The sequence below is a fragment of the Pogoniulus pusillus genome, chromosome 5, assembly GCF_015220805.1.
Source record: "Pogoniulus pusillus isolate bPogPus1 chromosome 5, bPogPus1.pri, whole genome shotgun sequence".
Lineage (NCBI taxonomy): Eukaryota > Metazoa > Chordata > Aves > Piciformes > Lybiidae > Pogoniulus > Pogoniulus pusillus.
In genome coordinates this window covers 4,194,878-4,218,041 of record NC_087268.1, presented here as the reverse complement: position 1 = coordinate 4,218,041, position 23,164 = coordinate 4,194,878, and the positions used below count along the sequence as shown (strand labels likewise).

At 40.9% G+C, this 23,164-nt stretch overlaps 1 protein-coding gene across 4 annotated transcripts in view; it reads right to left on the bottom strand.

Annotated features, from left to right (window-relative positions):
- The window catches only part of WWC3 (WWC family member 3), a 107,599-nt gene extending 84,659 nt beyond the window's left edge, over positions 1–22,940 (bottom strand). For all 4 annotated transcript variants that reach the window (XM_064143049.1, XM_064143050.1, XM_064143051.1 and 1 more), the window contains exon 1: positions 22,657–22,940. In XM_064143049.1, coding sequence (XP_063999119.1) covers positions 22,657–22,865 — 209 coding nt within the window. In that variant the 5' untranslated portion in view covers positions 22,866–22,940. The remainder of the gene's footprint in view (positions 1–22,656) is intronic.
- Between the last annotated feature and the right edge of the window lie 224 nt (positions 22,941–23,164).

Below are 23,164 nucleotides of genomic sequence, written 5' to 3'. Positions count from 1 at the left end.
GTCTACCACCAAAAAAAAACCCAACCCAAGAAAAAACCAAACCTCAAAAGGCCATATAGCCCCTCAAAATGTTATTAGGAAACCTAAGTGAACTGAAAGGGAAACTCCTGCCTTCCCATGTGCCATAGAGCATACAAGCACTACAGGAAATTCCCAGGAAAATGTGGCAACGATTCTTAAGCACTTAGTTTGCTCCATATATTTTCTCTTTATACCGTTTTCTGAAAGCCTTTTACTATTATTCATTAAGCAAGTGGTGGAGTCACCATCCCTGGAGGTGTTCAAGAAGAGCCTGGATGAGGCACTTAGTGCCATGGTCTAGTTGACTGGCTAGGGCTGGGTGCTAGGTTGGACAGGATGAGCTTGGAGGTCTCTTCCAACCTGGTTGATTCTATGATTCTATGACAACTGTGGAAAACAAAATAGGAGCACTCCTTTTCTTCCCTCATGTTGTATTTATGACACAACTGAACAACTAACTCAAAGAGCTTTCCTCACCATTTCTTACACCACCACTGCTGCCAAGAATGCCTATCTTCTGCCATCACACTTCACCTGGCTTCCTTTTGCTGATCTTACTTCCCTGTAAGTAACCTCTTGCATTTACACACATCGCCACTCTTGTCTCTTCCCAGTGTTAGATCCATAGGATTCTTATTCATGGGATTTGGATTTTCAGATTTCAGACTACCACAGCACACCAACAAGGAATTACTGAAGATCAGCGTTGTCAGAAGAGCAAAGGTCTTCAGTCCATCTCTTCCCTACTCATCATTATAGTTGAAAGTCTGACCCTAAATTTATGTTCTTGATAACTTCCTTGACAAATTTGTCCTCACATTCTAACTACACTACAATGAAGATCCCAATAATTAAACTGTTCTCATATTGCATTAAATCTGTTTTCCCTCACCAAATCAACAAGATGTTTTTAATCAGCATTCAGCATCACTGCCCTTCGGCCTATCTGATCATCTTCAATCTCTTTTCAGGACAAGAGGAAATGGCCTCAAGGGGAAGTTTAAACTAATCTAAATACTAGGAAAACTTCTTTACTGAGAGTGGTTAAGCATCAGAACAGGCTGCCCAGGGAAGTGGTGGAGTCATCGTGCTTAAAACCAACCCACAGCGGAAAAACAGATCCCAGATGAAAAGCAGATCCCAGACTCTGTATCAGAGCAATACTGTCATGTCCCATGTAGTAGCTCAAGCAACAGCCCCCCAGGGAATGTGAAAGAGAGCTGGGAGAAAAAGGCCCAGCGCTGAGTTGACATAAGGATAGTTTAAGAGAACAGTGTGAAGAGATAACAATAATCAGGGAAATCAGTAATACTAATGAAGTAGTACATACAGCAAGTGACACAAAATGCAGCACTGGCCACAACAGCTCAGCACAGTACAGTCTGCCCACCTGATCCTGTCTCATGTCCACATCCAAGTCACACAGTCACCTACTCAAAGCATCCCTGCTTGCCCCAGCCCGCCCTGCTTTTAGACAGCCGGCAAGAGAAATACCCGTTGACTGGTTCATCTGCCTATCTTCTTGTGAAGGAAAAAAACATTATTTTATATACATATAAACTCCACCCTATCCTATCCAAACCCAGAACAAATACACATGGCAACGCATCAACTATCCAAGACATCTCTAACCCACACTGCTTTGTGAGGTGACACTAGAGTGATGCTAAAGGTAAGCACCCATGTGTATAAGCATATTTCTCATTGAGTAACCTCTACTTATCCAAATTTCAGCAAACACATAAAAGGGCACTTATTCAGCATTTAGCTCTTCCCAGAAAATTAGTGATGACAGAAGCAAAGAACAGGATGGCATAGCTACAGCCATGATATAAATCCAGAATATTAGAAGAATAACAAACAATTTATTGACAACTGAGCCAAAATAATTTCACAATGTAACATTTTATGAGATCCAAGAACAGTATGAAAGTAAACAAAAAAAAGAGCTCTTGTATACAGACCTTAACTGCTTTTAACAGGAAAACAAATTACACAAATGCCATTTTCCATAGCAGCTTGTCTAACACATGGTTCAATTTAACAGGTACTAAAGATCTTTTAAGATATTGTAAGCACAGACAAATTCCTCTTTGAACTTTTAACATTCATATTTTTCTTCTTTAAGAAAAAAAAATAGAACCATTGTCTTCAGAGATTCAAAATTAATTTCTTTTTCATTTCTTGCTTCCTTCAAAGTCGTCATGAAAATGACTCATCCTCACTTATTTTATACAATTAAGCCCAGTACATTCTTCCATTGTTTTGAATCTACACAGCTTTGATCTCCATTTTCCAAAACAAGAGAACTACATAAGCAATCTCAAACATACCTTCCAGATCAGACATGTGCTTCACCATACACACATATATTAATGGCACAAATTATTCTGTTCCTTTTACATTACTGTCAGTCCCAAGACTTTGGAAGTGTAAATTTCAACTGCACAAAACATACAGCTATCCAAACAATGGCAAAAATACTTTCTTATTACTGTCTCCCATTTTCTTTCCTGGAAGTTCACAAATACCTTCTTCACAAGACTATGAGTCAACCTAGCCCTCCAGAGCTGAGGGTAGCTGGTTCCTATGCAAGAATGACCAGCACCAGCAGTGCCTCTGTGAGCAACATGCTGGTGTCACCACACTGCCTCATGGCACACACTTCCTGAGTTTGATACAGCATGCAGGAGTGGGACATAGTTTCAATCTCAGGAGCTGGCATGGGAGCAGTACATGCTGACAGCTTCATAACGTGGGGTCACATGGGAAAAAACTGGAGGGTTACTTGATGTTCATTTATGCAGTTTTTCCTACTGCATGCAGTCACATGCATCACACTGATTTTTAAAGTATTCTGATGGCATTATGGCTACTGCTTTCCCCAAACAAAACTATGACAGGATAAGGTGTAAGGCCAGGAGGAGGTTGCTCTCTTCTCTCAGGTGGCCAGCACCAGAACAAGAGGACATAGCCTCAAGCTGCGCCAGGGGAGATTTAGGCTTGAGGTGAGGAGAAAGTTCTTCACTGAGAGAGTCATTGGACACTGGAATGGGCTGCCCGGGGAGGTGGTGGAGTCGCCGTCCCTGGGGCACTTCAAGGCAAGGTTGGACGTGGCACTTGGTGCCATGGTCTAGCCTTGAGCTCTGTGTTAAAGGGTTGGACTTGATGATGTGTGAGGTTTCTTCCAACCCTGATGATACTGTGATACTATGATACTATCATTCACCTCCACCAACCTAACACAAAGCAAATTTTCACTCTATGTAGCAAAAAGACACAGCTTAATACACAAAAGCACACTTGCAGCAAATGAGAAATGGGAGTATATATATTGTATTGTACTTGACAAGCACAACTGTAATATGAATGCAAAGATCAATGACCCCCAAAAAAATTTAATAAAGGCCTACTGTCTTTGATAACAAGGTAGAATGGATGAATGACAAGAGGGAAAGCAAGACATGATTCCACCCTCATATCAAGCTTGTTCACTGCTACATTTCTTCCTGGTGTCAACAATAAACTTCATTTCCAAGAACCAGGCAAAATAATAAAAGATAGAGGTACTGAGGTCTTTTGCCTTTGGAAGGCTGTAACTGAAACTAAGTATTACCTAGTTCATGTTTTGTAAATCACTTCCTACACATTAGCACACACACACTCCCCCCCCAAAAAAATACATATATCTCATTGAATCTTTACACTTCTCTTTTGCTGCATCTATGAGACCACAATATTCATTTTTAATCAAAACACCACTCTAAAGTTAAGAAATACCATAATTAGTACCCGAGTACCAGATAACAAGAGTTTAAACATAACAGTATGAAAAACCCAAAACACATATGGCAAAGCAGATAACCAAACCTCAATCTCCCAAATCCCAAGCCAGTACTACTCTCTCTCTTTGGAGAGGTATGACTAGAATAGGCAAACAACATTTTAGGACTCATATTTCACAACAACTAGAAGATGAGCACAGAAAAAGCATTGTAGTAATACAGCTGGAAGACAGGGAAACTAATCTAAAGCAGGATTTTGGAAGTCTGGGAAGAAAAACTCAGAGGTGCTTTTCTGTGTCTATCAAGCACTTGAAAAGAGTTACTTGTCTACTTTGAAAATTCAATTTATCCTTCCAAGTAGGTACTGGGATTGGATCACAGTAGAAATTTTCCTGAAGTCATGACTTCATTTCCAAGACCTTTGCTTAGGATAAGTACACTTATACAAGAACAATACACTACTGCAAATCAACTATTAAGAATGCTATCGGTGATACATCCTACAACAGTACAGATTTTATATGTGCTTTATGAATACACTCCTACGAGAAATAACTAGCACCTACAGCTTGCACAAGAAGAATGTTAGTAGATCTCTGTAAAGAAAGAAACATTACAGTAAAGGTGCTGTAAATTTGTATAGTAAATTAATTACTCCATACAAACATTTCCAGAATTCATCTACGCAGGATGTTTCCAGTAGATCCACAGCAGCTCTGCCCTGGCTCCCATGAGCACAGCTTCCAGCTACTTCAGTGTGGCACAGAGCTGGATCTAACAAAACATACCCCACACAGGGCCTGTTCACTCAGGTTTGGTGATGAATTAACCACAGACACCTGGCTTCCAACCAGCTCAAAGCACGAGCCGAATCTGCAACGTTGCATTTAGACACAACTGAGAGTGTCTCATAATGAAATTGCTTACTCACCTTATTCACCTCACTTAATTCACCCAGTGGAATAAACTACTCACCCATATTGCTACACAAAAAGCATTCACATGGATGACTGAAGGCACTGCTTATTCATACCCAAGACTGCCGACCTCCAGCTTTTCTAGGTAAAAGAATCTGTGCTTAATGAAGGTCAAAACCAAAGTGAATGCATCCTTGCTGACAGTGAAACCAATGGCAACCCACTACCTTGACAGTATTTCAAACACAGTATCTCTGATTCTTATGATAAAAAAACAACCAAAAAACCAAACTGAAAAACCAAACCACAAACAACCCGCAAATTGCAACTGCTAACAGCTCCAAGAGGTACGTTAGTAGCAGGTATCTCACTGATAAATCTTTTGCAGGACTCTAGATCTCTAGTCAAGATAGCACTGTTTCTTCACATATAGGAAACCAAACTTAAAAGCCAGGCAGTATACCATAGGCAAAGCAGCTCAAGAGCTACACTGGAAACTTAAATCTAATGCTTTGTTTCTGGGGGAACAGTGCATCTATTGCACACATACCACAGAATAATTACAGTCTAAGCCCATACCATAAAATCAGGTGTGCTAAGCTCAAAACATATTTCTATTACTGAGTAGGCAAAACCAGCACTCTTTTTTAGGAATTGGTTTCTGCTTCAATGAACTGACTATTGGAAACCAGAAGTCAACAGAAGCACTAAAAAATACTAAAAAAATAGGGCTGTGATTTTTATTAGCAACAGCATTAATTAACAGACTTGAGTCTATTCAGATTTTAGTCCATCGACGAATTTCCAGTTTCAGGGAAAGCCTCTACATAATTCTAGATCCTATCAAAGTTAATGAAAGTAGGATGTTGATCTGTTGGAAGGTAGGAGAGCCCTGCAGAGGGACCTGGCCAGGCTGGATGGGTGGGCAGAGGCCAATGGGATGAGATTGAACAAGGCCAAGTGCAGGGTTCTGCACTTTGGCCACAACAACCCCAAGCAGCGCTACAGGCTGGGGACTGAGTGGCTGGAAAGCAGCCAGGAGGAAAGGGACCTGGGGGTACTGATGGACAGTAAGCTGAAGATGAGCCAGCAGTGTGCCCAGGTAGCCAAGAGAGCCAATGGCATCCTGGCCTGGATCAGGAACAGTGTGGCCAGTAGGACAAGGGAGGTTATTCTTCTCCTGTACTCAGCACTGGTCAGGCCACACCTTGAGTACTGTGTCCAGTTCTGGGCCCCTCAATTCAAGAAGGATGTTGAGGTGCTGGAAGGTGTCCAGAGAAGGGCAACAAAGCTGGTGAGGGGCCTGGAGCACAAATCCTATGAGGAGAGGTTGAGGGAGCTGGGCCTGTTTAGCCTGGAGAAGAGGAGGCTCAGAGGTGATCTTATTACTGTCTACAACTACCTGAAGGGGCATTGTAGCCAGGTGGGGGGTGGCCTCTTCTCCCAGGCAACCAGCAATAGAACAAGAGGACACAGGCTCAAGTTGTGCCAGGGTAGGTATAGGCTGGATATTAGGAAGAAGTTCTTCACAGAGAGAGTGATTTCCCATTGGAATGGGCTGCCCAGGGAGGTGGTGGAGGCACCGTCCCTGGGGGTCTTCAAGCAAAGCCTGGATGAGGCACTTAGTGCCATGGTCTGGTTGACTGGCTAGGGCTGGGTGCTAGGTTGGACTGGATGATCTTGGAGGTCTCTTCCAACCTGGTTGATTCTATGATTCTATGATGTCTAGCAGAAAGCAAGAAGCCCGTGTTTACACCTAACTGGGTATCACACAATCTGTTCACAAGCAAGTGGATGCAAATACCCAAAACATAAGGCAAAAAGCATCTGGCAAAACTTTCACCTTCCCAGTCAGCCGAAAGACACAAACCCAGAGGAAACCAGACTTCATCAGTTCCGGTACTCACGGAAATACCTGATTTCTATAAATGGTAACATTTTCCACATCACAGCCACAGCCAGCTTCTTCAGCATTTTAAACTCAGTACCCTGCAAGGCATCTCCCTGCCCTACCCTAAACATTCACATGCAGGCTACCCAAATGTTTTTGCTTCCAAATGTTATTTTCTTTTAAAATACATTAAATATTTCCTTTCAAAACCCGCAGCTAGTCTTATTTACATGACTGTTTGCTGGGTGGAATGAAGTTAGATGTTAAGCTGGAAATGCCATAACAGCTGAGTATTTTAACTGGCAACACCCTTGTAATGACACGCCTGTGTGTCACATCAGCTACAGGCTCCCCAACCTTTCGAATCTGATATATTCTAGCTTGAAAAAACAATTTAGCAGATTTATCAGAATTTGACATGCACATGTTCACAGACATGCCTGCATTGAAAATATGCAGGAGTACTGTATAAAGCATATATTTACAAGTTTGAAGCTTGTTAATTTTCAGCAGCCAACTCAGGCAAGTCAAAATGCCATCCCTCCAAAACTAGACAAAACTTTGGTACCATGACCTAAACCAATTAATGTTAATTTTTCTGTAGAATATAAAACCAAAGTAGAGATTAACTGTTTTAAATACTGACATTTTATCTCCTTCCTGATAAAAATCAATAGCCTGATTACCTGCACTGTTCCACCAAGGTATGTGTGCACTATTTTATACAGATTAGCAGCGCTATTCAAGGAACTTGTCCTAAATAAAGATAAACTGTATATAAAAAGGAAGCTGCAATTCCTTGTGCATCTAAGACTGCTGGGCACTGAAGATCCCCTTACCACCCCACCCCCTCAAAATCTGAAAGCAAACTTATGGCAATACATACAAAGACTACGCCAACTTTTTCTTCACCACAGACACCAGAAGTACAGAAAAGGCAGAGTCATCCCAATTTGAGTATTTTCTGATAGTTTGCAGCCACATTTTATAAGCTGAACTTTGCCAGATTTGTTTTGTTGCACTTCCTAAACAAAACATGCAGATTGGAGAGGAAGGTAGAGGGGAAAACCAAGGTAACACTGCATTTAGCAATCCAGCAGATACCAGAAATATGATGAAAATTATTTCTTCTGATTAAAAATGACCCATCTACAAGAATCAGAGAGACAGAAATTTGGATTAGTGCCAGTTCATACAATAACTACGTTTATTTTTCTTAATAAATATTTAAAAAACATGATTTGTGGTGTTTGATATAACCAAGCCCATGGTTAAAAGGTCTCTCTCCCTGTCATGAGCAAATACAGTCTATCCTCTTTATTTATCCGACTTCTCTTCGACATTCAAGGCTAATCTAGTTTTAGGTCAGGAAGAGGACTGTGGTCTATCATTTTAAACAAAGCATTGTAGTAAAACGTGAACAGGAAATTCCTAACTACACTGTTCAAAGAACAATGATTAAAAGAAACAATGCTAGCTCAAAAAGTACGAGGAGCTTACAAGTTATCACAGGAGAGTTTGAGTGGAAAATATATCCTTTTTAATAAAGATATATCCATACATGCAGATACAGTCACCTTTTCATTTTTTCTTTTCCCCTTACTGTTCCCCACTCCCCACTGGGGCTAGAGGTCCTCTGAACTTTGCCAAGGGAGAAACTTGCAGGTCTGAAGGGGGAAGAGTGCAGTATATACAGCTCTGTCTGATACCTTGGAAATATCCGGCCTGCGGGAGTTAGCGCAGGCATGCCATTCATTCCACAACATATAAATGCCCTCTTTAGAGCCTCATCTAAGCAGCAGTTTCGTTTGGATTTTGAGGCACAGGTCTGCCTTGTTTTTTTTCAATAAGCTGCAAACTATTTTTACCACAAAATTAAAAGAGAAAAATTTAAAACCCCACCAAAGCCCAGATTTTAAAAGCTGCTAGCATGCAGAGAGTATATGAGTAAAATGTAGATGTGAAGACAACCTCCTGTATTAGCACTGCATTCATAACACAGCTTTCCCTCTCCTAAAACATAAAAAACCCACCACCCAAAAAACTAAACCCTCAAAAACCCAACAAAACTTAGGCATTCTAAATTCCACCAGTCATATCATTTTTAAATGTTCAGAAATTCTTTAGCCAAAGCACTCTGAAAACTATGTGGAAATTATTCTCATAAATGTCTGGACATCAAACTACTTCAGTACTGGGGAGAAAACTCAGACATACTCCCAGTTTGAAACAGAAATCCTAGTAAAGGAGAAATATTTCAACTTTAATGTAAAGTAGTAACATTATCTCATCTCAAGAGCCTATTAGTCTGTATAACCTTTTAGGATTGTTTTTTTCTTTACAGGAGACATATCCTAAAAATATGTGGACAGAGGTATACCAGCACTAAAATCTTCACCCACTTTCAAAAATAAACCTTACAGCACATACATAAAAAGCCAGAAAGACAGAAAAATGAACACGTGATCTTGAAAGACTTGCATTTTAAAGAACACTATTCATAGATTAGAGGGTGGAGAGGGGAATTTCCACAGCCAGGACATCATCCATAGTATTGAGGTGTTCCTAAAGGAACCAGCCTGTTGGACACTGGGTGACTTATTTTTTTAAGAAGACAGAAAAAATGTTTTATACATGTTCCAGAGATTATAAATGTAAAGAAAAGAAACTTATGCTTGTGATTAAGGAAAAAAATAAATAGAATTTTATCATCTGACTTCAGAGAGAACAGAACAAATAAATACCTGAAGAACACTAAAAGCAGGTCATACATGCAAAATTCCACTACACAGTCCCACAGAGGACTCCATAAATGTATTACTCTAAGTTTTAATGATGGAATTATGCAGTTCTATTTTAAAACAACAAAACTTCTTCATTTTTTTAATTCTGAACCTTTTACATGTCAGGTGTTGAAAAATAAAATATTGGTATCTACTTTCAGATACTACTTCCAAAAGGATCAAGTAATGGGCAAAAAGCTGCTTCACAGAAGTTAGAAACCAGAGAAATTCAGAAAGCCTTTAACTCAAGGATTCAAATGGACTCCTGGTCAATAGTAATGAAAGCACAGTATCATCTTAAGAGTTGCTTGGCAGAGACTGTGAAAGAGAATGGAAGATGTGGCTCACTCCTCACTGAGATCCAGAAAATAAGAACAGTAATCATTGCTGTTACCTAACAGAAGTTCTGAGCAGCCGGGGACAGATCTGCAAGATCACTCCCAAAAGTAATTTACTGAGCATGATACTACAGCACAGACTGGCAAAAGAGTTTACTCTGTACCTGCAACAAGCTCTGCAATAAGCCACTGGATATTTAGTGGAAGGCAGAAATGTATGAAAATGGACTGTTTTCCACAATCACTGGAGCTTTGTCTAGTCTGTCATATTTCACATAATCATAGAATCGACCAGGTTGGAAGAGACATCCAAGATCATCCAGTCCAACCTAGCACCCAGCCCTAGCCAGTCAACCAGACCATGGCACTGAATGCCTCATCCATTCTTTTCTTGAACACCTCCAAGGACAGCGACTCCACCACCTCCCTGGGCAGCCCATTCCAATGGCAAATCACTCTCTCTGGCAAGAACTTCCAATTTTATGAACATTTGTTTAAAGTATATACACACACAGAGACCTATATATCTTCACATGAACCATCCTTTTATAAGTCTTAGGCACAGTTTAACCTGCTAACCTGTTTTAGCATGAAAACAGGTTTACATCTAAGCTCAATGAAATATTCAAGGATGTTTTACATGCCCTTCTGGGAAAACTCCAAACTTTTTTTTCTAGGCACTTAACACACTCCTAGAAGTTAGGGCATTCAATTTTGTGCCAAATTTCCCACGAGCTGATTCTGACAATGTATTAAAAATTAAGATAGTTGGTAATTCTTTAAGATGTACTTGAATCTCTATGAACAGATTCATTATAAAGAACTGGGAAATTCTGAGTGGCATTCACAACCAGTGACAGGAGGCATTAACTGTGCTTTTTCTTTTTTTAAGAGAAAAAATATTTACTAACAGAAGCAGTGAGGCTATAGTTGTAAGGAATCACTGATGGCAAGATGCCTGAAATTTCAGATGATTAAATGGCATTGCAGAAAACATTCACATACTCCTTCCTACATTTTTCTAAACAACTAACTCTATTACTTATTTTGCCCAAGGAGGCAGCTACATTAAACACAGAAGCAGAATTCAAATGCTCACGCAGAGTCTGAAGCACCTAGGGTCTATTTATCACAAATCTCAGTACAACCATAACCACAAGAGTTTTTCCTTGAATAAACTATGAGCTGGCAGAAAAGCAAAGACAAGACAACTCAAACCAACACAAAGTAGTATACACCTTTGTTTTTTAAACATCATCACTCAGTACACTTCACATGTGAGAATGAGCACATGAATATGCAGCATGACTATATGCATTCTTTAACTGGATTTTGACAAATTATCTATTGCATTTACAGTCTTTATACACATTTCCATTTAAAAAATATTATATAATTATAATAATCTACAGTACAATATTATACACAACTAGCAACATCTATGATTGTGGCAAGGACCAGGGAAATGATTGCGATCCTGTAAGCAGCACTGGTGAGGCCGTATCTTGAATACTGTGTTCAATTCTGCAGCACTTACTATAAGATAGACATTTTGGTGCAGGAGAAGGTCCAGAGAACAGCAGTGAAGCTGGTATGAAGGGACTGGTCAACAGGTCTTATGAAGAACAGCTGAGGGAACCAGGGTTATCCAGCCTGGAGTAAAGGAAGCTGGGTGGAGATCTCATCACTTTTGGCAACTACCCAAAAGGAGATTGTAACAAGGTGGGGGCAGTCTCCTCTCCTTAGTAGCAAGTGAAAGGATGAAAGGAAATGGCCCCAAGTTACACTGGGGGAGGCTTAGGTGGAATTTTAGAAAAAAAACACCTTCACTGAAAGAGTTTTTAAACACTGGAATTGCCTGCCCAGGGAGGTGGTTGAATCCCATCCCTGGAGATGTTTAAAAGACCTACAGATGTGATGTTAAGTGACACGGCTTAGCACCAGACTATGTAGTTAGATAATGGCTGGACACAAAGGTCTTTTCCAACTGACACAATTCAATTGTGTTCTCTAGCTCATAATGGATAATCATCAGGTTAATTTGTGCTAGACACCAATTATATCTTAGAGATTATTTAGATTACTAAAATTTATGCTCCAATAGCCATGACAGTCAGTAAATGATTTTCTCCTTGGGTTTTGTGGTCAACAACTTCTGAAGTTTGAGGGTTTTAACCTATGTGCCATATCATAGCTTTAATATTGTGAGTTTTAGTCTTATCCAAAAGATGTAATCTGAGGAAAGCAGAAAACACAGATTTAAAGAGTAATTTCTGAACATGTATAATACTTTATCCATCTACTGCTTATCCCTATATTAAGAAAAAAGAAAAAACCTCAATGGCAGTTTGCTGTGCTTTCTGAAATTCTCTTTTATGCTGAAATTCTCTTTAAGCATGCACTGAATAGCTGTTCAAGTCAAGTAACTTTGGACTGTGTCCTCCTTTGAGAAGTATGTCACAATTTGTTTATGCTATAGAACTAGATAATCATGCAGTACTTTAGCAGCCTTCCCTAATATGGATAAGTCACTCTTTCTAAGAATGCCTTCTGTATTAAGGGTGTTTAAAAACTTTTTTTAGCTGTTTAAACTGTAATCCAAGATTAAATAAATCAGTGTTTAAATGCTATATATTTTCAGCTTCCATATCGAGCGTTGCATCTTGCCATAAAGAATACTAATCACTGTGTGTGAGAAAGCTTCAGCTGGAGTACAATATAAATCAAAACAGTTTCAACAAAATTCTCCATAGATATTTCATTTTGAAAATAACTCTTTGAGAAAGCTATGAAAGATAGTCTTTGATTCTCTTTTGCTGGTTCAAGGGTGTTGATATCACTGTACTTTATTTTTGTCCCACTGCCAATTGAATACACTGAAATAGTGAAGTCTTTGAAAAGAAATATAATTTCTTGAAAGTTGCTCCAGTTTTTTGTTCTTTGCTAATTCAACCATTGGATGTAACCCACTCCTTCAGCCAAAACAGCTAACAGTGCAGCATAGAATTGCCTGCATTCTGCAAACAACACTGAGACCACCAGGCTCATCACTGGACACAAGAGCCTTTCCTACTCCAGCAAACATCCACAAAAAGGCAGAGAAACAAACTGGGAAATACTCCCACTTATTGGATCATGAAACATATCTAGAGCAATCCTCACCAGGAGGCTAGCCGTATTAAGTGGCTGACTCAAATGATTCAGTGGGCCATTAAAAGTGACAGATCAAGTCTCACCATGCTTTCAGCACACCCTAATTGTACTAAGTCCAAATTAATTTTCCTCTCTGGACAGAATCAAGAAATTATCAAGACCCTTGTAGCGTGGCTGAACAAAGTCTGCATCCCTTTTCCCTTGCCATTAATGACTGGTTAAGAACTGTAGGATTTATCTCCATTAAACAGGCTTGGCATTGGTAGCAAGGAAACAAAAAAATCAAGTGTCCCTGTTCCTTTCCATCAGCAAAGATGTTCATCTACTTCAAATACTACAACCTTTTTCTCTACAACCTGGCAATTTCAACTTTGACGCAGACAAGTCCCTTAAAAAACTTCTCCAATCACACTGTGACAATCTTTCTGTTGAGTTATAGTGCCAAACACTGGAAGCAAAGCTACCTTCTAAGTTCTCCCAGTAGCTGCTCTGTAATTTTTTATCACCTGGACATGCCTTTTCACACTCCTCCCTTCTCCATTTACACCCTATACTTCCATGCCAAACCTAGAGCCTCCTTGGAGGCGCTACACTGTCAAGGTCCACACCCATATCTAGCTCATCATCTTCAAGTTCCCTCTCACACACAACTCCAAAGTATCACCCTGCCAGCACCCTCCCACAGACACTCATCTGGTCCTTGCTCCAGTTTACTTACACGACAACTCCAATCCCTCCCCGGAATGGCAATGCTCACCACTAACTTCACCAAACCTTTCATGAGGGTTTCCAAGCTACCACTGATATCCCAAACCCAGCCACCAGACCGGTTCTGCTGCTTGTAACTCTCTCACTTCTTAACAGCCACTTCAATGCTGCTACTCATCTGAAAAACTGAATCTGATACCCACTTAATTGATTTCTGTTGGCTTTTATACCTCAATATTACACCTGAAAAGTGAATCCTTCCTTTTAAACATAACATGAAGCTTGTCTAAAGATGTATTGCCTTACTATGGAGGTATTTTAAAAATCACTAGTCAGGATACCCATTCAGAAAATAATTTACTCAAAGAAAGTTTTAAACTGACTCATCACTTTTGCCAGAGCAAATTCCTCATTGAATTAAACTTAATTGACATAAGCCACTTAAATCCCCATCTGCCATGAAGGTTAAGTCATCTTAGGGAACTAAACTGGCTGAAAACTACCTTCTCCAAAACAAGGCAAATTAAATACTGCATAAGGGTTATTTTTCCCCTTATTTGTCATAGAGTCAGATAAGCACCAGTACCAGTGTAAGAGAAAGGGGAGAACATGTGGTTTGGCAGCAGCTAACCAGTAGTAGCTCAAGGGTGCTGTATTGCAAAATCTTGCTGAGTATGCACTACTCTGCAGTGGCAGAGAGGTAGGAAAAGTACCAAAGGAATGTTTTCTTGAACTAGCTTCTTTCAACCAGAAACAAATTGAAGACTACTTAAAAGCTGAGATGCTGGCTTTGCTGGTGAATGTGAGCTGTCACATCTGTGGCAGATAAGATATTCAGGAAGTTCTATTTTTAACCTTAAGCAGAAAAAAGTAGTAATTTTACTGTTCTTCACCAAAATATCAACAAATACTTCTGTCTGGCCTCACATACAGATTTGCAAAGCTCTGCCTAAGGGTAACCAACACAAAGTTATAAACAAACAGCACATTTAACAGGCACCTCTGTGAAACCTGTTAACAAGACATTCCTATAGATAAGTTTTGGTTAGTTGGTTTTTTGGTTTAGTTTGGTTTTTTATTGCCTACAAGTCATTTGTTCTTATGTTTGCACAGTGCTGTCACTATATTTACGTTCACTAAAAACACTTAAGTTGTTATCCTTCGAACTAAACTTATCACTAGAATCCAGGCCTAAACATGGACTTTTTTTCTCTAGATAATAGAACTTAAAACCCAGCCCCAGGCCTGTGATCTTTCAAATCTTGCATTCTCACATGTGCAGATTACAGATCTTGAAAAGCAGATACTTACACACACACAACCTTTGGAAGATGTGTGAATGCCAATACTTAATTTTCTTTTAACAATGTTTGGTGCTGTTCAATGACAATAAATACAACCATTACGACAATACAGTGACTCAGATACACGTTGATTTATACATACAAAAAACCAGAGCTCTTCCAGGAGAGTTTTGAGCACTGATATCCACAACAGATCACATTTTCTCCATTTATAAACTCCAACTCACATGTGAGGTAGTCAACAGTATCTCAAGAAAAGCCCCAAGCTCCCATAACATCTGCCATCACACTGCTACAACATGCTGAAATCACAAGTGCTAATTTAGTCCTTTCTAGCACGCACACAAATACATTAAGGCAGGTGTATGCATTCCCTTTCTAAGTACTGAAAATACTTTTATTTAAAGGTAAAAAATACACATACAAAAAAAGTCCCTTCACCTTTAAAAAGAAATAACTAAAAAAGCTGTTCAACTTCAGTGAGTAAGATTACCACGGCTCAATAGCTGACATTAGATCCTGCAGTTCTATGTTAGCTAAGATAGATTTTCAAAGCATATGTATTTTAACCAGTGAAACACAATTAAATAAACCATAATTCACTTCTACTATAAGGAAAATCTTTCACCTTTAGGAAGACATAGCAGATGCCTCTTATATCTACTTTCTAAGATACTTTAAAACTGCTATGAACACTAATAATCTTCAGTGACTGGAGATGTAGCACCCATTTTTAATAGTGAATTACAAGAAAATGTGAATGCTTGCTTCATAGAGGCATTGCTTTTTCCCAAGCAAGATAAACTATTTTGAAAAAACGTTTAAATCATAGAGTTGAGATTAAAAAAAACTGGCAAGAATTTACAATTATTTACCATAAATCAGCTGATTAACATCTACTTGCTATCAGAATCTATCAATCAAACAAAAGACTCAGTTTAAAAAACAGACCTAATGCCAACACTGATTCTAGGACACTTGTTGCCTGCATTTCTTCTTAATCATAAACATTTTCAAGGAATTCAGTTTAAGTATTTGCCTGTTTGAAGACCTACTGGCCAGAATGAAAAAAAAGAAATTAAAACTCCCTCCTGAAAGGCACTGAAGTAGATTTATCATGACATATACAACTATGACATTTTCAAAACAAATGTCAGCTACAGTATGTCTTTTAAATGTTACTGAATTATTCTGAACAAGAATTGAAGCACAAATATGTGCTGGCTGCCCAGGGAGGCTTAGGGCAATGCAGCCTTTTCCCAGCAGCATATGCTGCTGCATGTATTCTTACACCAGAAGAGCAGTTGCACAGCTGCATAGCTTTCCCATCCACGCTTTAGCTGCATCCAGGCTTGACATTTGCAAAGAAAATTCAAAACATCTGGATCTCAAGCACTACTTTATACACTATGCTCTCAATATAAATTCTATCAAGTCCATTAGGGCGACGAGGCTGGTGAGAGGCCTTGAGCACAGCCCTACGAGGAGAGGCTGAGGGAGCTGGGATTGGTTAGCCTGGAGAAGAGGAGGCTCAGGGGTGACCTTATTGCTGTATACAACTACCTGAGGGGTGGTTGTGGCCAGGAGGAGGTTGCTCTCTTCTCTCAGGTGGCCAGCACCAGAACGAGAGGACACAGCCTCAAGCTACACCAGGGGAAATTTAGGCTGGAGGTGAGGAGAAAGTTCTTCACTGAGAGAGTCATTGGACACTGGAATGGGCTGCCCGGGGAGGTGATGGAGTCGCCGTCCCTGGGGCTGTTCAAGGCAAGATTGGACGTGGCACTTGGTGCCATGGTCTGGCCTTGAGCTCTGTGGTAAAGGGTTGGACTTGATGATCTGTGAGGTCTCTTCCAATCCTGATAATACTGTGATACTGTGATACTGTATTTACTGCTAACTTAAGGCAATCAAATTATGTGACTGCAGTGACCCAGATCCTTCAAGTAATGGGATGAATTAGTTTTCTTCCTTACTGTGTTAAGAGAAACAACCAGATAGAGAAGCCCTCCACTTTCTAATGAGGGGATGTATGTTCTGCCAATCCTTACAAGATGTATTTGGCTATGTATAAATTTTATATAGCTCAAATAATGTATGATGCACTAGACACAGTAAAAATAGATGGTTATAGACAAGACTTCAAATGATAATTCATTTAAATCAGGCACACAAAAAAAAAGCCTGAATTAGGATATTTCACCTAAAGAACCTAAGCAGAGTGAAAAGAAAGTTCTGACATTTAATATGTCTTACTATTAAAAACATGTATTTCTGATTTCAACTTCTGACTATCAGATAGCTCTACTAAAAAAAGTTCAAGACTTCAGCATAATCTCTTTTTTCTAAACAGTACTCAAACCATTTCTTAAACACCTCTTCAACTGAATAAATTTTGTTCTTGTGGGCAAACATTTTCTAGATCCAAACTCTTCCAATTTTTTCCCTCCTTCAACCGTTTCATGCAAGCATAACACTGATAGCCTAAAAAGACTATTTGTAAAAGCACAAATTAGTACTTCAGTAGTTTCTGCTCCTCTTAACCGAGTTTCAGAGCATTACTTCCAAAAATACACTTTTGCACCACACATATTATATTTTATGTTTTACATTATTTGACTGATGCAGTCTGTTAAAGCAAGTGATTTAAATCTGCCCAGTCTCTGTAATGTTTTCAGAGGGAATATTAAGAAAAAGATCCACAATCACTTTTTTCTTACCATTCCACATCAGCATTAGTTCAAAATAAAACTGTGTGCTAACACAGTTGATAATCAAAATACAATAGTAAGTATGCATACAAAAAATCTGAAAACACATATGAACCAGAGGCAAGCTTTCAAAAAAGGCAGTTACCAACCACTGCATTCCCTTCATCTTTTTGATGCTTTGGAATAAAAGCATTTGATTTCTGAGTACTGAATGACATTAATTGAGACTCAGTATGAAGGTTTAATGTCCAAAAAATTGCTATTTGCAAAAAAATAATGATTTAAATGATGCTTCTAATTGTCTTTGGGTTCCTGAGTAATGTCAACTGAACAGACACATTCCAACACTCAACAAGATATTATTTTGCTTTGACAAAAAGCCCACTGCCTTTCTAACTATTTAACACACTGGTGCATCAAAAGATGACTTCCACTCACTAGAGAGTGGCACATCTTCCAATTTTGGCAAAAAACCTTACAAGCAACTTTCATTTGCTTCACAACCCTCTGATCTGGCCTCAGAGCTGATGCTCCCCATGTATCAAATAAGGCAAGAAAACATAAGAAAAAATAGTTCATCACTAAGAATCTTCTCTTCATAGAAAACGGCAAGTAGTTAAGCAACTTCAGTGTGGAGTGTTCAAGCTTTGAATATCTAACATGAACGCTCTTTGGATTCAAGCTTCTCACAACCTCCCATTCCTTTACAAAACCAAATTGGGAAAAAAGAAATTGCATCATCCAGCATCACACTGGCATGTGACTGAGTACCTCACTTTGCCACTTGCCACAATAGAGAGAATGGACTGGTTTTGCCCTGCCCCACAGAGAGAAGAGGCGAACCAGATAATACAGAGATTTGCTAGAAGCAAACAAAACTATGAGAATAAGGAGTCCCAAAATCATTAAAAAAAAAAAACCAAAATGCAGCCATCGCTTCTGGACTTTTCTGCTCACTTGACCACTCCCAGTCCGTCCTGCTAACAACAGATACCTGTCTAGTGACTTTCTCAAGCTGACTCCTCCTTTCACATCCAGTAGCCTTTCCTGCTTATTTCCAATATCTACGATTCTGATTTTTCAATCTCCTTGTCCTCACAGGAATCTTATACTTTCTGACCTTCATCATCATATTTCACACACAGTTCTTCTATTTCACCTTCCAACTACCTTCCCCTCTTCACCTAGACTTTGCATGCTGTCTTGCATGCGTATTTTCAGATTCAGATTCCTCATCCAAACTCAGTGCACTCTCTTCCCTAAAGGTTCCCTGTACAGTAAAGAGCTGACACCCTCACACCCTGAACCCTCCTCACCAGACCGGTTTCTTCTTGCCTGTTTTTCCCTGCCCTACTGGTTTTTAGTCCAGTTTCCCAACTTTTTTCTTCCCAGGCTTAAGATGCCATTCCTCCTTCTCCCTATCCTCAACTCCTCATTGCTTTACTGTCCACAACCTACTGAAATTTTGCTCCCTCGTTTTTCCAATGTCGACCCCGCTTCTTCTCCTACTCCTTCTCTACAGGGCCAGGGCTCTACTCTTGTACTCAAATTAAGCAGTTTTTAGGTCTCAGAATTAAGATGCTGATGAGGATATGGAACAGAAAAACTCTGATTTTAATTAACATGTCAGCAGTTCAGTTTGCAGGAAGTTTATGCAAATGCAGCTGCTAAAACCGAAGTCTTTTACCCAGCCCATATTGATTTTTCAGTGCCTCCCAAACTCACCCAAGCAGACAGCTTCTCCATGCAAAACCCTGCTATATCTCACAAGTTTAAAAGCTTGACTCTAAGATTACTTCAGTCTTCATGTGGATTGTCTTGTTTGATTCAAGAAGCTGAAGGAAACAGACCCTCTCCCTTAGCATTTTTCAGAAAAAAATACTACTGTGTTTTAGCTGTAGTTTCCACACACAAGAAATCTAACAAGACTCGTTAGCTTTTTGGAAAGCTTTTGCCAAACTCAAAATTTTATCTAAGATCTGATCATCTGAAAATGCAGTCTTGTAGCAAACAGTGACAGCAACAGTTCTAAGATCCTTGGTGCCACAAGGATCTTCATTATCAACCACAAACATAGTCAGTGTTTTATAAGATCATTTACAATCCCCAGTTATTGACCAGACTCTCAATATAGTAAGTACTATGTAAACAAGATAAAAAAGCAGTTCACTGCATTGAAGAACTTGCAACCTATTAAAAGACTCCTACAGCAACACGAAGAACTGCACTGAATGGCTCCATTCTGCCAGAATCAACTGTTTACAATTCACTCATTACTCTATTGATCTGTGTGGATTGTGTGTATCTTCCTTATCCTAACCACTGATTTGATACCAAAGATAAGATGCTTCTCAAATGGCTGGTTTTATTATTCTTCTACTATTCTCCCCCTTTTACTCTTAGTCAACTTTTTCTTAGCATAGAAAATTGTGAGATATCCACTTCTGAATTTTTATGCCCTCTCATTTTGTGTTTTTTTTTTTCTTTAACTTACCTCCCCTGTCTTCATCACCTTCTCTTTCCCAAACTCTGAAATCTTTTATAGAGATCTTTCTCCTGACTCAATCTCTCTGAACTAGTATTTCCTTCTCTTCTTGGCCTCAATGAGAAAAATGCTGAGGAGGCAGGTCATGTGCTATTTGGTTTGAGTTTTTTAAAATCAGTAATTGCTTCAAGGTAAATTCACTAACCAAACTACACAAAATGCTGAGAAATCTCAGGAGGGATGCTGAAAGCAAAGCAAAGGAAAGAGGAGCCTGTAGGGATGGTTATGAAATTACTGCCCACAGGAAAACTTGGAGGTGCTGATTCTTAGAGCCCTGATCAAATGCAGCATGGCCTGAAGTACCATAGTATTATACAATTCCTCTTCAACAGAAACAAAATACTCAAACACAGAAATGGGGTGATCTCTGACACTCTACACCCAACTTAAAATGCTGAGATACATATGAAACAAGTAGGTTATTCTGCTCTCCACTTCCCCAGCTTTTTACAGAAATACAGTACCACTTCCATGCTGCACTAACCTTTCTTTCCCAAACCTAGCAAGAACACAACTAACTTGATCCTTTACTACTTTGCTGCTGCCCACGGGAATCTGAATAGCTGCAATGAAAAACAAAAAGTCTGTTCACTTACCACTATGCAGAACAGAGACGACATCTTGCTAATGTAACAGTAGTAATCTGTTCTCAAACAAAGATTAACTCTGCAATCATAAAACTAGCTCCTACTATCTATGTTCCTTAGAAACTACTGATATGTGCTCATGGAAGCATGTCTTCTCTTTCTATCTGCCCGAAATGAATGTCTCAATCTCTGCTCTACAGCCTGTTCTTACCCAATGTGAAAAACAAGTTTGAACTTTGGTGTGAAGTATTTAGAGATGTTCAAGCACTGTGTGGCATTTCGATTATTTCCTCAAAATATGAAGTCCTCATTTTAGCAATACTTTTTACACCGAATGGTAAACAGGGTAGTAAATGTGTAATGGTATTCAAGACGAAATCACATACCCTCTGAAATTTAACTGAAAGGAGAGCATACAGGCAATCCACAGAGATACTGCTATGTCACCGATTACCTTTAAAACAGCATATTACAAGTAAGCTAACAGCATGTGTATGCACTTTAATGTAGTAGAAGAATGTGGTATTTAAAGCATACTAACAAATATTTAATGCCTCAGCCAAAAGAAAAAGTGCGTGCCTAAATATATCTAAATGATGAGACAAAAAAGACCTTCATCTGGTCGGTAAATACTTAGGCTATCTGAACAGTTATGTATCATTGTGCAAGACGGCAGAAATTGCTCAAATTACCAGTCTTTAACCCAGACTGCGCTTAAATGTTCTGTGGCCTGCTTAACATTCCAGGCATACTTCTGGCAAGGTAGCTCTGGCTGGGGTTCAAACTGTCCTCGTCCAACTTTCACTTACTATAAAAACATTGTTTAATATAGAAAAGAATAAACAGAGACATATGTTTCTTATTTCGCAGACACCCAGAATACTGACACTTGTGTTCACTATCTCCGCGTGGAAATTTTCAGGCGAAAGCTTGCAAGTGAGGTTGCATTTACCGAGCAGTACCCGCTACGTTTTGTCCACGCTTCCACCAGTTTTAAGCTGTAGCGCTTCACTACTGCTTATAAGGCAATTCGACTAAAAAGCGTAACATTTGCCCGTATTTCTTCACCCTAATTAAAAGGCCTAACTCGATCTTACCACGCACTGCCAGGCCTGAAAGTGGCGAAAAGGCTACCCCGGCCGGACGCAGCAGTCGGGCAATGTGCAGCAGACGGCGTATTTGTCAAATTAACTGCAGGAATTTACCGGTTTGCTTACCTCCACGCAGCGTTATCTTTTATGAGGCGGTAATCTACCAAATTACTTCAGCATGCTTCCAGCCTGCTGCTGCCAATTAGTTCAGCCCGGCTAATAAATCAGGATGGCCAGGCCACTCGGTTGCAGGGTTGCTAGTCCAGTAATTGAGGAGTATAAACAGAGGCAGTATGTCCCTGCCTTGCCATCTCCCTTCACACAGAGACAACACTGAGTTTGAGCATCCACCACGGGGGGGGGGGGAGGCACCTCACTTCCCGTTTTCCTTCACTTAACATTTACGCTGGCAGCAAGCTAGACAGCTGCTGGGGTAGGGGCTCTGCCCCTTAGGTCTTCACACGCATCGGCCGAAGACGCTCGGTGTGACAGCCCCCCCACCACCCGTCCTGGCTCGCCTTCCCGCTTGAAGGCGAAGGGAGGTGAGGCGGAGCACCCCGCCGGCAGGGGCACCGGCGGTCCCGCCGCCCACACCCTCCCGCGGCCACGGACGGGGGAAGGAAAATGTCGCCGACGGGCCTGGTCCCGCCGCCGAGGGGGAGAGGGCGCGGAGAGAAGTGGCAAAGGAGGCCTCGGCTTCCCCGATCCCTTCTCTCTGCACCCTCTCCCCTTCTGCGTCGAAGTTCGCGCTCAGTAGGGTGAACCAGGGCAGAGTCTTTCTTCCCCTGGGACCTCGCTCGTCCGCCTGAGGCTTCAGCGTCTTACCTATCCCGGGGATCGATCCACGAGGTCTGCCGGGTGTTATGGTCGATGTAGAAGACTCGCCCGTCGAAGTCCCTTGCTTCCTCCCAGCCAGCAGGCAGTGGGAGTTCCGAGCTCTCCCGGCCCCGCTGCCCGCCCGCCGGCGGCCCGCCGCCCTGTCCCGCCGCCACTTGTTGCTGCCGTCGCCGTCGCCCACCGCTCAACCACGGCATGGCCGCTCCGCTGCCGGGCCGTCGCCGCCGCCCAGCTCCGGCCGAAACCCGCTCCCCGCCTGCCGCCGCCGGGGCAGCTCCCGTCCCGCCCGGGCCGCGGCCGCCCGCCGCCGCCTCTTCCTCGTCTTCCTCCTCCAGAACTAACAGGCGGCCCCGCAGGGAGCGGGACTCGGGCGGCTCCGGCTGTGCCGCGCCGGGCTCATCCTCCCCCGCGCCAACCCCGCTCCGCGCCGGGACCAGCCCCGCCGCGCTTCCTAACCCCGCCCGGGTCCTGCCCCGCGCCGCCGCGGCTCCCAGCC